This window comes from Mastigoproctus giganteus, chromosome 8 (genome assembly GCF_048544385.1).
Source record: "Mastigoproctus giganteus isolate SK-2022 chromosome 8, ASM4854438v1, whole genome shotgun sequence".
In the NCBI taxonomy this organism is placed as follows: Eukaryota; Metazoa; Arthropoda; class Arachnida; order Uropygi; family Thelyphonidae; genus Mastigoproctus; species Mastigoproctus giganteus.
In genome coordinates, this window is record NC_143582.1 from 158182538 (window position 1) to 158197881 (window position 15344).

The window sequence follows — 15344 nt, forward strand, 5'->3', positions numbered from 1 at the left end:
AGACTGTCTTAAAAATGCAGAACTTGAACTTCTAGATCTTGACTGTAATTTGTGGGTTGATCACTCATCAGTAGCAGCACCTTTCTGGATTTACTGAATGCCTGCTTTCTACACCAGAATTATAGAGGCAACAAGAGAAAGCAATACTCTTAACCTCATTATCAGAACTGATTCTTCATTCATTAAGAATTTGCAGGTAAAAGAACAGGAGGCAGTGATCACAGTATATTGGGATTTACTTAAAGATGTAGAGGGCTTGGACAAAATAATGGAAATAGCTGTATATGATGTTGGACCACCCTTCGCTTTTAAAACAGCTTGTATTCTTTGTGAAATAGTTTAATAATAAATCTTGAACTGTCTTAAGAGGAAGATTAGACCATTCTTCATGGAGGAATGTTTCAAGCTCCTTGAGCAATGAAGGTGAAGGTAATCTGCCTCTCATTCTCCTCTCCAAATATGCTCCTAGTGGCTTAATACCATTTAAGTCTGGTGGTGTTCACCATTTTCGTGCCCCAAACCAAGATTGGACACATCTGGCTATCTGTATTAGAACTTTATCATCTTTGGATGGCCCAAAGTTTTCCTTCAGCCAGAGGAAATTAGTGCATTTTCAAATTCCTGATAATGTCTTAGTTCGTTGGCTGCAGTTTACACAAGGTTTTCGGAGGGAAGAAAACAAGCTTCAGACTTTTGAAATTATGAAATTAAGTTTTGAAATTATGATTTTTCTGTTTTCTTTCGTCATCTTGCTGTCAAAATTTAAAATCCACTGCTCAAAAATTTCACTTGTCTTCCAAGATTTTTTTTGTTGTACAACTCATGACTTTACTCCTTTGAAACATCTAGGCTGTTTACCTTTGCCTGTTATCAAAAGCTTCAGTTTTTCATAACAAGCCATATTTGCACCAACCAAGACTAATTTAATTCTGTCTTTACTATTTTTACCACCTCAACATTTATCACCTTTAAAAGTCAGTGTCTTGTTCACCAAACACTTAAAAAATAGTCCTGTTTCATCAATGTTGAATGTCTTTGGACTCTTAGTCCTCCATAATTTTTTTAAAACTGTTTCTTTCTGATGGGTACAATCTTCTTCAATTACAACTCCACTTTCACCAGAAATAACTTTTTCGAGTAATTCATGGCACTTTTCAAATTTGTCCAGCCAACCAGAAATGGCTTGAAATGTTTTATGCCCCAGAAAAGATGGGTACTGTATAACCTTTTCTTTTATTAAACATGCCTGATATCGGCATGTTTTGGTCTTGAATCAACTTCACCCATTTAAAAACAGCTTCATCTACATCTTCATACAGGCATAATTTCATACGCTTCCGATTGGATCCTGTTTCCTCAAACAGTTTGAGAATTGAAACACTGTGTTTCATAACGGCTGACACAATACTGCCAGAGATACCAAATTTTAAAGTGATATTTTTTTTAGCACCACGATCTACCCTATTAAGCACTTCCACTTTTTCCACCACAGTCAAGGATTTCCTCTTAGACACTGTAATGTTACTTGCACAGCAGCTAAAATAAAACTGAGTTAGTGACCACTTGTACGTACCATGTAAACAAAGATAGGTGAACTTTAGTGAAAGTGTGGATGACTCATTTCTGCGAAACAACAAATGAATTTCCCAGGATAAAGGAAAATTACTCTCTCCCAATTCTCTAATAGGGAGCTTATAGTAGAAAACAGGTTGACCAGAGCCAATTTCTGCGTCGGGAATATGCCTTAACCTTTGCCAATAGCTGTGGACACATAGATAGCAGTTAACCACTACGACTTGTCGGTACAGTAGAGGCAGTTGTATAGGTTTTACGGGCACCATTAAATTGTGGAATATTTTAGCTCTTAATTTGTGCTTTCTACAGTATCAGCTCTATAGCCTAAAGGCCAGAGGTGTGAACAATGTGTACCCAGGTCTCTTGAAAGCAATTCATTATATGGAGATTTTCTTCATTATACAGAAACTATTTTCAATGCAATGACCAATGGGAAGTCAAAAAAATTCGCTAAATGGAAAATTTTGCTATACGTTTGTTAAAGAGAGGTCTGACTGTATATATATCAAAGGCCACATCCTCCTGTCAAGCACAGGAGGATGATGTGATGTCTACAAGCTGAATATTTTATACATTTTATAGCTTAATAGGCCTTCATTAATATGATTAATAAAAACTGAAAGCAACAATGGGCACAGAACTGCACCAATTTGTGCAGCAGTCTTAAAGATGAAACAATATCAAAAGCATTATTGAAATTTAAGTGTATGGTGACAAAATTATTTTTTGCATCTAGTTCCTTTGTTACTACCTCTCAATAACAACGCAAACTTAAAAATTTCATGCTGTGAATCTGATTAACTACATATCTGTCTAGATAATCCTGCATTATTTCTTTAACCAGTGATTCCATTATTCTCCCTGTAAAATTTAAGCTTACTGATTTGTAATTACCCACTTCACCATATGATTCCCCTTTGTGAATTGGGGGGAAATATTTGCACATATCCAATCCATAGGGAACTCCCATGAATCTAAGGATGCTCTCATAATTACAGCTAAAGGTTTGCTTATCTCTTTTGCTGCCTCTCTTAATATAACTGGCTAGATCCCATCTGCTCCAGTTGCCTTTTTTTTTTTTTTTTTACCAGTGTATAATGGTCACTACCAAGTAGTGACCATTATACACTGGTGTGCAAAACTTAAGGACCAACACTATTTCTAAAGGTTACAACCACAAAATCAAACGAAACAGCCTGTGGCAATTTGCATAACTGTGGCCGTTTTGTAGAAAGCTGGTGCACATGCAAAAATTTGAATTGTGATGAGAGGGCTTACATAAACAGATAAAAGCAGCAGTTCAGCAATTATATGGAAATTACCGAATGGTGAGCATGATTTCATACAGTGCTACAGACAACAAAATAGCCAGCAGACAACATCTGGATGACTTTACCTGGGGTCGAATAATTGGGAAGCTCGAGGAAGGTCAAAGTGCAAGGAGTGTGGCTGCAGAGTTCAGTATCACCCATAGCATCGTCTCATGTGCATAGTCGGCCTTCAGAATAACAGGTACAGCTGTTCAAAGGACCAGTGGTGGTTGTCCAAAAAAAAAACAATGCCCAATGATGACTACTATATACTCCTACAGGCCAAGAGAGACTGACAGCGGACAGCGGGATCCATTGCAAACCAGCTGCACAGGACATCGCGGTTTACAGTGGCCAGGCAACTCCACAAAGGTGGACTGTTTGCCAGATGGCTAGTACGCTGTGTCCCTTTAACACCTGCCCATCAGAGACACTGTTTACAGTGGTGCATCAAACACAAGGACTGGACAGCAGCACAATGGGGTAAGGTACTCTTTAATGATGAGAGTAGATTCAGCCTCAACAGCGATTCTGGACGCCGGTTAATCTGGCGAGAGGTTGGCACACGATATCACCCCGCAAAAATCACTGAAAGGGATCGATATAGCGGCCGAGGTGTTGTCGTCTGGGTAGGCATTATCTTGGCTGGACGTACACGACTCCAGATACTGGAAGGCGGTACTATAACCGGTGCACACTACTGTACTGAGGTAATCCTTCCCCGTGTGTGTCTGTTCCGAGGTGCCATTGGCCCCAAGTTCGTGTTTATGGATGATAACGCCACACCCCTCACACTGCAGCTGTTGATATGCTTTTGGAAAGTGAGGACATTGTTCTTATGGATTGGCCTGCCCATTCCACTGATCTAAATCCCATCGAATACATGTGGGACGCTCTGGGGAGACACCTAGTGGCACATCCACACCCACCAGAAAATGTTCACCAGCTGAAGATGGCGCTGACAAAGGAATGAACGATGTTACTGCAAGAACTTATCAACAACATTGTTCTAAGTACGGACAGGTGGTGCAAAGACTGCATTGACATTATGGTTGGCAATATCTCCTACCTCTTCACTTTGTTCCATCTTTGGCAGTTATGCATCTGTATCATGGCAGCCAGTGCTATGTTGCCATTTTTGAATAAAATGGCAACATAGCACTGTACCAATAGCACCTCTGTACCATTTTGTTTTCGTTGTTGTGTCGGTGTTGTTTCCTTTATCATTTCTGTACCTCACGAGATTCCTTTGGTATACTTTTCCCATATCCAGGCCATTCCTATGAGAAGATACAGGTGAAGACCTGACTGGTCCTTAAGTTTTGCACACCAGTGTATAAGGTTCAAGATTTGAAGTTGCCTTTCAGTACTGCTCATAGTTTGTGACTGCCAGGCTATGATTAAGTCATCTACATACACATATACTTCAATGTTTTTTGGGACATTTTGTGGCAGGCTATTATTTCAGACTGCAAACAGGATTGAGTGAACCTGTGATACACCTTTCCCCTGAATATGAGAAGTTAAAGTTTTCCAATAACAATCTGAAAAGTATGAAGGTGTAAGAAGTTCTAAATTATTTGAGGAAGCTGGTCCTTCACCCAGGTCCAGATGATATATGTCTGTAAGAATACGACAATAACAAGTGATGTCAAAAAGTATAGATTGGACCAGTTGTTCTAATGCACACCGCAGAGTCACTGCAAATGCAGGATTCAACCTTGAGAAGCGCATCAAGAGTATACCTATTTGTATAAGAACCAAGTCAGTTAAATTTTGTGAATCTAGGGTCCAGGTTAAGTCTCATAAGAACCATTCATTCAACAATTTTGTTCAAACAGCTTGTAAGTAATGTTGGCTGGTAATTTTAGCTATTAAGTTGCCATTACCCAGTTTTCCTACTGCACATATAAAGAATTACTGCTAAGATTTTTGTTCTTTGAAAAACTCCATTATAGAAAATCATTGAGTGCACATGTGCTCCAATTAAATGTTTAATTATACTGTAATGGACAACATCTGGTTCTGCTGCACTGTTTGGAGATTTGTTCGAAGATTCTTTGAGCTCTATCAGAGTGAATGGTCAGTTAAATGAAAGAGAAAGTTTTCAAAAAGTTCACTTTGTACTTTTCTGCATCGGCTTTGATTTGTTGAAAGAAAAATATGTATGAGGTAGAAGTAGAAAAAATAGAGAACGAATCATCTAGGTGGCAACTTAATTTGTGATGCAATCTACTTTTTTTCTTCAAAATGTGCCGCGATCTACCATCTCAAGAATTTCATTGCACGTGTTGAAAAAGGTAATCAACACATATTCAAAAATGTTGTTTATAAATTTTAAAATTAAATACAATTCAGAATTCTTATTTTAAATTCATACGTATTTAAATTTTTAATTTATGTGAAGTTTGTGTCTTCATGTCATCTGTCAAGCTTTCAAAATTGGAGATATACTGTGATAAGGCTGTGAAATTGGAGCAGTGTGGTATTATGGGTAAGTTACTACAATGGATAAAAGGGTGGTTGAGTGGGAGAAGACAGAGAGTGATAATCAATGAAAGCCGCTCTTCGTGGACTAATGTTATTAGTGGAGTCCCACAGGGTTCGGCCTGATATACCTTTATCAATGATATTGATAAAGGTATATCAGGCTTAATGTCGAAGTTTACAGATGATACAAAGGTTGGCAGGGATGTTAATGACAGTAATGGCAGTGTGCTACTGCAACAGGATCTAGAAAATTTGGGCAGATGGGCTGAGCAGCGGCAACTGTAGTTTAACATTGACAAATGCAAAGTACTGCATATGGGTAGACATAACCTCAGAGAAACATACCAACTGTGTAGTACTACACTTAGTGTGGCAGAAAATGAAAAATATTTGGGAGTCTGCTTTTTTAATTGATTTAAGATTAATTTCTGTCAAAGCTTTTATAATAACCCAAGGGAAATGTACCAACTGTGTGGTACTACACTCAGGGAAGTGGAAAGTGAAAAAGACCTGGCGGTAATTGTGCAGTCAGATATGAAGTTTTCTGAGCAGTGCAGACAGGCTGCCAGAGCAGGTCATGGCGTACTGTCAATGATATATAGGAATTTTTCTAGTAGTGAAAAGGAGGTGATTATCCCTTTGTATAAGGCAATGGTCAGTCCACACCTTGAGTACTGTGTACAGGTCTGGAGGCCTCATTTTAGGAAGGATGTTTGCTTGAGCGTATACAGAGAAGGGCAACAAGATTAGCGAGGGGAACGAAGAGGTCCTCTTACCAAGAACAAGTTCTGCAAATTGCAGCGGCTGGAGACTAGGCACCTGCGAGGTGATCTGATTGAAACGTATAAGGTCTTGAATGGGTGGAGCATGATAAATTCTGATGGGATTCTTCCGCTTGCTCATATTATGAACCGGAGGGAGCATAAATTCAAACTGAGGAAAGACAGCTGTCTTTCCTCAATTTGAATAGTGGTTAATTGCTGGAGCAAACTTTCATCTGTTGTTGTTGTGGAAGTTGATAGCTTAAATAAATTCAAGGAGGAACTGGACAAATTTTCAGAGGGAAGGGATGTATGAAGGTTTTTTTTTTTTTTACTTATGCTACATAAGCTCATGCATTTGCTTTCTTGAATCACATGCCTCCCTTACTACTAAACTTCAGGGGCCCACATCTGGTGAATATAGGCTTGGCACACCCAGGGTCCTGAGCTAGATATCAACATTCTTCTCTTTCTTGGTAATTCCTTTCTACTTCTCTCTCTCTCTCTCTCTCTCTCTCTCTCTCTCTCTCAGGATTTTTTTTTTTTTTTTTTTTTTGACTGGTGCAGCATAAGCCTTGGGCTTCCTTGCACCATATGGCTAATAATAATAATAATATTGAACAATGTCTTCAATTGTTTTAAAATCACTGAATCTTGTTTCAAAATCATCCACAACTTTCTCAATTTCAGAAACACATTTCTCACTATTAAATTCAAAAACAGGATATTTTTGCAAATGATCTTGCATATTTGCAAAATGATCGAAATTTTTTTTTTGAGACCCTTAGCCACTGCTAAAATTGCTATTTATATACAGAAATACTATTAATCATGTCACCCACATTTTTTTTTTCTTGTAATTCCAAATTCAGATCACTTAATTCACTAGTAAAATCTGCCAAAAAACAAGATCACACAACCACTGCTGCAGCTAATCATCTCCTCTTTGATCAACAAATTTTTTTAATTTCATTCAGCAAATTTCAAAATCTCTGTAGAAACTTACTCCGACTCAGCCACCTAACATCTGTGCATAATATGAGATCTGGTTCATTTTCATTGAGTTGCATTTTGAAACGTCTCCTTTGAAGAGATTGTCCTCCTAATGGAATTCACGATTTTAAAAGGTATGTCCATAATACTTTTAGTATTTAATCTTTTGCTGGCTAACACTTGTTGGTAGACATATAGTAGTAACTCAACAAATCTGGGTATTAATCATCCTTTTGACACAATGCAATGAATCCGTTAAGATGTCCCGTCATTGCTTTAGCTCCATCTGTTATTATTTATAGGAGCTTAAATAGTGGTAATTTAATTTTTTCAATAAAATTTTTGTATGTGTTAAATATATCAAGACCTCTAGTTCTTTCTTTTAACAAAACCATACCCAGCAGTTCTTCTCTAGTGGCAGAATCATCAAAAACCATGTGAATAAAAACAAGCAAATGAGCTGTATCACGGACGTCTGCAGATTCATCTGGTTGTAAAGAAAAGGATGCACAATTAGTCATATGGGCACGCAATTCTTCGGCGACAATTTTACTCGTTTTTTCGATGCATCGCATCAGAGTATTTCGAGATAATTGCAGATCTTGAAGAGCGCTTTTAATTTCATTTTTGTTCTTAAAATTTTCAAAAAGAGAATCTGTTAGTTCCAAAAAATGCATCTTTGATGAATTGACCATCAGAAAATAGTTTGCATTTTTTTTGCAAGATGACACTTTAAATGACACTACAGTTACTGCTTTAAGATTGTAAATTAGGTGTCACAAAGAAATTTTGTTGGGCAAGTAATCTGGATTTAAGTTCTTTTAATTTATTTTTTCTAAGGTCACTATTAGAAGGAAAATCCAATTGGTATTTACCATGGAGTGCATTGAAGTGCCTTTCTAAATTTCCTTTTTTAGATATAGCCACGAAAGCATTGCAAATCAAACAACATTTTTCTTTTATCATTATAAAAAAGTATTCTAGTTCCCACTCTTGATGAAAATGATATGTTTTACTCTTTCTCGTATTAATCATTTTAAATCAAAGGGTATTAAATTAACATATAAGTACTGTCCAGTTATTAATATTAAGTAAGCTAAATAAGAATTCGACACATACACCATGCTCTCTAACTACGTGCATTTTCACTAGACAAGCCTAGTAGCTGCGTGGCAACAAGAGTAGTCACATGGTTAAATGGATTTGTAATAAGCATATGTAGTGGGGTGCATAATAATAATATTTACATTTTGACTAATCTATTTTTTTATATATATTTAAAATTCATTTTGATTGACCAAAATTAAGGCTGCGATCGACTTGTTGGCCACCCCTGATCTAGAGCATGTGCAATTCAGCAGATTGCATACACTCCAGCAATTATCAGAGTGGGAGATGGTAGAAACTTCCCATTCAATGCTTGTATTCCTCTCCGGATAATTTATGGGTCAGTAATTTTAGATACTTTTAGAAACAGTCAAGGCAGATGTAATCCAAGAGTCATAGTTAACTTTCTGCCCCATCTCTCAAGTTTTGCCTTTAAGTATTTTATGGGTAATTAGATTGGTAGCATTCAGTAAGTTTTAGAAAAAGCGTCTATACATTCTTTTTCTCTTGTTTGACCTTGATGAAATCTGAAATCCACCAGTCATTCCAACGAAAGTCTCACATTTGCACAAGTGAGACTTTCAAAAATAAGCATCGACTGCAGTTAATATATGACTGATAATGCGACCATTATCAGTCATATGCCAACTGCAACTCTGATGATCTGAAAATGTATAAACTTAAATGTATGATCTGATGAACTGAAACATAGTTAATAATGTATAAACTGATACAGTGGAAATGTATGAGTTCATATATTACTCAGTAAAATTCCTTATATTTGCCCTTTCTGTTACAATGAAATGAGAATAAGGGGTATATATCTTCATCAAGCTGAATGACTAAAAATTGGAAGAAATTCTAATGACTACTGATTAAATTTTTCTTGTTTAAAAAAGGAATATATATCTTCATCAAAGAATATATAAGGAATATATATCTTCATCAAAGTAGAATGACTAAAAATTGGAAGAAATTCTAATGACTACTGACTAAATTTTTCTTGTTTAAAAAAGAAGTGGCACAGCTTTTCTCTTTTATTCATATACAAACATAATATGATACTCAGTGCAACAACTGTTAAATAAAATAAGAAAGTAAGGACACAGACACATGAAAGGGAGTACTGAAACTGAATCATAGCTCGCAACATAAAGGCAGATGCACAAATACTGTACCATCACATGACGGAAAGTATAAAAATATACATATAAAAAATTACCTACAATTTGATACTATGTATCTTCTTCTTTGTCTTCGCCTTTTCCCACGTTATATGGGGCCAGCATTCAATGTTCCCATTCTAACACTTACATTCTCTTCTTCTCCTCTAGCTGGACTAACTTCTTTAACCGGAACGCATCTATTCTTTGGTTTTGGCATAGTTTTTATGACCAGATGCCCTTCCTGACGTCAACCCTCACCATTTATCAGGGTTTGGGATTTAAGCTGCCGATCTACTAAACTTGACACAGCCATATAAATGGAGTAGCGCTTAATCAGTGGTGAAGCTTCCTCGTGATGTCACAATTTAATAATTTTACACAATTTATGCCGAATTTCTAGTCACCACTGAACAAGCAGGTGGCACTGCTGTAGTTCTTTTATCTCCTGGATACATCCAAATGGCTGACTCGATAGAATTACTGTGACCTTGAAAATACCAATAATGTTTGTTTGTTTGTTTGTTATTTGGTTTTTAGGAGCATTAGCAACTAAGGTCATATTGCTCCGGGATATGCGGTGGTCGTTCCCTGACCTTTCCGCATCCTCCGTATTTGGTGGTGACGGGCTCAAACCCCGGTCTAATCAAGAAGCGTGTGCTACACACTGCTGCTCCTTCCCACCTGGCTACGGAGGGGCCTTACCAATAATGTATAACTCAGCAACACGTGAGTATTTTTAAATACAATTTGGTATCCTGAAAACTTCTACATCAAAGCTATCAGGTAGCACAACTATTCTACTAAGAATTCCCAGTGGCTGATTATAGTTCCTTAAAATTTAATGACCCTGAAATTTCCTATGTTTTCCTATACCCGAGAATAATAATGATGGCCATTTTAAAAAAAGTTCACAGTCGGAAAAATAAAATCACCTTTAGGTCCCAAATCTTAACCTATCACTTATTTTATCCACACTTATTTTATCTAAAATATAACTTCTTTTTGAGCAACACTCCCGAAAACCTTCTTTATTAATTCATTTTTAATAGCGCACTAATTTAACTAGCATACAGCTGGTTCCACCAGTGCCAGCTGTATGCTAGCTGTATGTATACCATATGTAAAGCATACAACTCATTAAAACTTAAGTTTGAAAATTTTGCACTCTATTAATATATACAATATTTCCTTGTTTCCTACCATCAACTGTTTTCTGAATAGGTGTTCCAGTCACACACCAGCGATTAACAGCAGCTAATCGCAGTGCCATTTCTGCTGTTTTTGTGGAGGTACCTTCTACCATTTGGGCTTCATCCAAACAGATTCTCCACCACTCTACTGATACCAAAGGTGAAGGGACGGTCATGAACCGTTTAGGATGACGAAGTCGTCCATGTTCACCTGAAAGTTTTAAACATATGATATTGTGCTTAAAAAATATAGAATATTAAGATTAAAAATAGTAAATAATATTAAAATTTAATAAGGCTAAAAGTAATTATACGTATCACAAGAATAAAGTAATAATTTAATATAATAATAATAATCCAATTTTATAGTTTTTTTTTTCTTTTCTTTTTCAAACAGCTATAATCCATTTAAAATCTAAGTAACTGACAGACAAAATTCAGGACAGTGTGAGGTTTCTAAATTATTAAGAAAACATTATACAATGAAAACAATGAAACATTACAATAAAAATAAATTTCAAAATACTGCTTTAGCCATTAATGTAGCTAACAGATATTTAAGGTAAAAATAAGGTTCAATTAAGTTCCCATTGCCAAACAAACAAAACAATTTTCAATAAAAGAATAACAGTAAAATACTTCAAGAAAACTATTTACAGATATATCAAACTTGAAACCACAAAAGTCATGGTTTCTTACTTCCTATCACAAATTTTAATTTCAATGATTTTTTTTATGGAAGTTATTAAATGATAGGTATTGCTTTTCTCGATTAATGGTATTCAGGATGCAATAATATACCTGAATCTAGCTGTTTGTATTGATAAATTAGCCACACTACTTAAAATTATTTCTCAACTTCATAAAGGGAATGTAAAAATTTAGCACTTCACTAACATATATGTTAACTTTAAAAATGGGAGTCCAGAAAACTTAAGTGCTCCCTTTCAGCCAGAACTACATTCCAGAATATTTCTTCCATAATGTGAATCAGGCGATATAACAAAAATAATATAAAAGCCATTATGAAAAGTAATAAAACTCTGCTTCTGCTTTAAACCTGGCTTTTGCTTTGTTTATATGTTATATATGTTTTTTCTTTTATTCAATATTGAATTATTAAATTTTTGGAGTTCAAAAATTTGAATTCTGAAACCTTTTTGTGATTTGGAGGGGGCCTAGAAGACAGTGTTTCAAAATTACACATAACAGATATAGGAGCATATTCTACAGCCAAAAATAAGAAAAAAGTTCCTATAAACATATGATTGAAATGTCTATTTCCAAGGTGTTAAATGTTAATCATAATTTACAAATCTACATAAAATAACAAAATATTTTAATGTTCAAATTTATAAGTAATAAATTTATAAGTAATAAAGTAATAAAAATATGACAATGTATAATGGACTTTCAACAGTACTGAGCACGCATACCAACCAACCAACATGAATAGTGTTGTTCTACTGTATAAATCATACCAGTTACTCAGTTGTGAGTAACCATTGTGGCAGTGTCTACCTGTCTGTTAATTGAGTTTTAGGATTCGTGGCAACTGTCTCATTACTTATAAACAACATTTCATGAACTCACATTATTGGAGACACTTTAAATGTAAAATCTTTACCTTTTCCAAATTAACAGATATGATTTAGTAATAATAGTAAGAGTATTTGCCATATAGTGTAAGAAAGTGACAGCCTTTTGCTGCACTGGCAAAAAAACCCACCCAATCAAATAGATAAGAAAAACACAAATTCTATGCTTCCATTCTCATACAGGTAAGTATCCAGAGTAGACCTTCGAATTTATTAAAACTGTCAGCCTCAAATACCTGTGATGGGCAACTTGTTCCAGCTATCATCGACTTGCTGGCTATAAGAAAACCTCCTACAACTAATCTAAAGCTCAAGCCCTGTAATTTGAATTTATGAACCCCTAGTTCTGCAACAGGCAATGTGATGAATACAAAACTCCATAAAAACCAGATTTATGTTAGGTTGTAAATATACATATAGTATTAGTGTTGCCCATCTGGGCTCTTAGCCTAGGGGCCTGTGTTTTCACACAAAAACCTCTAGTTTACTATCCAACCAAAGAGAAGGTTGGCAGGGGTGTAGGGAGTATGGAGCACTGGCAGGGCAAACCCTGTGGTATCCAAGGGTACAGACTTCTCTGAAAAACCCTGTGAAAAAAAAATAAGTGAAGGTAGTAGTGGGGAGACAGGAAGTGGGGGTTATAGTGGTAGAGTGAAAGGGCGGACAGTAGTGAAGGTGCCCGCCCGGCTGAAAGGGGCCAGAAGGGGGATGGCCACCAGGACTGGATGCCCATCCTGCCCTCGGGGTGGGAGTTGACAGGAGACAGTGGGGTTACCCAACAGGTGAAGGGGGAAAGGAGCCACCCAGATTGGGGGAAGAGGAGGAGGAGTGAGAGAACAGTCATCATTGGGAAAGGAATCCCTATGTTGGAGCACTTGTGTGGGTGCTCTATCCCACACTGGCCAGTGTCAGCATCCCACACCATGCCAGCTAAGTAGCCACGGCATGGTGTCTGCTGGGATCAGCAGGCGGCCATAATGGGCCATCCACCCATCATTCTATCTGGGAGGGGAGACAATTTAATTCAATCAACTCTTCATTCACACTCTGCTTCCATTCTGTTTTATGCTTATTTCTTATATTTTCTGCTATTTTTATGGTTTTTTTCTTATATTTTCTGTTAAATTCTATATATATATTTTTTTTCCATACATCCACATTGTTTCTCACACCAGAGGGGGGAATGCAATGGTGGCAGTGTAAATTAGTATACTAATATCTAATAACCTAGTAACTAGGATTATGACAGTTATCTATAAGAATTGTTGGTTAGTAATTACTTATATCTAATAGTAATAGTATGTGTTTTATGTTCTTTCATACTCACAGATGCACTGTCATTTTTCTTGCATCATTTAGCTCATTTATTCACTTCTTTCTTTCTGCTCTGCACTCTGCCCTCCTCAAGCACTCCAACTTATTTTCAGTTGCAGTGCAGCCCTGGCTGTATTACTGCAGGCGAGGAGTACAGTGAAAGTGTACTGATGTCTAACGGCACCAGGGGTTCCCCCATCTCCGTATTGCTTTCATTGTGGGTGTACCAGTTCACTGGGAAATGCCAGAAATTTAAATGTGTGTGGGCTTTGTATCTATGTGATATCATGTACCATTGTTCATCTGGTCATACAGCCGCTGGACCCCTGCTGAGGCCCAACGTTGCCCCACTTTTGTCCCATGGAGGCAAGTCCTGCCGCGTAATTTCCTGAGATTTCGGTGGCTAGGTCCTTAAAAAAAAAAAAACTTTTTTAACTAATTGATTGCGCGAGGGTGGTGTCGCTTGAATTTGAAAATGCCAAAATATGGTTGAAAGGTGATTTGACATGCTTAAATTTAGGTCTGTGTAGTTTTCGCTAGCTGAGAGATGGAGAGGGGAGGGAGACTGAAGACTAGGGTGGGGAGAAAGGCAGAAGTATGGGGCCAATAGAGAAGGTGGCCCCAGGTTTCAGTGGGGCAAGCCGATGCACCACTAGAGAGGAAAAGTGGGGATGGCGAGGAGGGGGGAGACGAGAGAAGGAAAAAAAGTCCCCTCCCTTCCCCCCAGGGAAATGTAATTCAAAGATGAAGGGGGCTAGGGTGTCCTCTTCAGGTCGCCATATGGCATTTGGAAATTAAGCTGCACTTTGTTTTGTTGTTTCTAGTTGCATCATTTATGGGGCTAGGCCCGTTCTTGTGTTTTCTTATTCCTGCTTTAGGTATTTTCTTTGGAGAGATTGGTTCCTTATTTGTCTCAGTTGGTGGCAAATCACTGTCAGCCAGGTGCTGTGTCCACCATTGTTGTTTGGCTGGGTCGGGTTATCTCAATTTGCCTTTGAGTGCTCAGGAGGATTGATCATTGTAATTGAGAGTCACACTCAATGTCTCTTGGGATATTTTGTCCTTGTGTGGTTTTGCTTACGACACTCTCTTCAGTGGATCTTCTCGTCAGTTCCTGGTCGCATTTTGAGTTATTCTTCTTGTGAAAAGGTCCCAAGCAAATCTGGACAGGATTTGGTATTTGTCCTTTGAATGCAATAGGTGATGTTCGTGCCGTTGGGGTATGAATCTTAGTCTTGTTATGAAGATTCCCCGCAGGTCCTCATATATGGGGCACTGGTACATCTGATGCTCCCAGCTTTCTCTTTCTCCACAAGGACAGTTTGGATCTTGGAGTATACCCAGAGTGGCGAGTTTGTCATTAAAGGGCCCGTGGTCAGTCAACATGAAGGTTGTGTAGAGGCCCGGGTGGAACCACGCATGTGAATTCGAGTAGGTTTATTCTAACAAGGGGGATGAATTTCCTTGTTACCTCGCCCTTGTGCGAGGTGGACCATCTGGTCTGCCGCCTCGCATGTTTGTTTCAAGTGTGCCTGCAATCGTGCTTTCTCTTGTTTTTCTCCATTTTCCAGTTCTATTGTATGCCCAAGAAGGTAATGGTAATCCCTTTCATTATGTAATATGTCAGGCCACATCTAATGATTTCCAAATCCAGCAGCAAGACTCCCGCCAGTACCTGGAGTGCCTCTGTGCTGACTATATTACAAGCACGTGTTATTTTCAACAATATTGACTGTTGTACTGAATTCAGGATCCTTTTGTTGGCTACAGTCGTCATTTTGTGGTAGAATGTGGCAGCTGCGTATGTGATTATGGGGATAAAAGTGGCTTTGTAATAAAG

The 15344-nt window shown here is 37.5% G+C and overlaps 1 protein-coding gene across 1 annotated transcript in view; it reads right to left on the reverse strand.

Annotated features, from left to right (window-relative positions):
* The window catches only part of LOC150081954 (E3 ubiquitin-protein ligase SHPRH), a 504999-nt gene that overhangs the window by 349194 nt on the left and 140461 nt on the right, over positions 1 to 15344 (reverse strand). The window contains exon 7 of the mRNA XM_090380382.1: positions 10603 to 10803. Coding sequence (XP_090236508.1) covers positions 10603 to 10803 — 201 coding nt within the window. The remainder of the gene's footprint in view (positions 1 to 10602; positions 10804 to 15344) is intronic.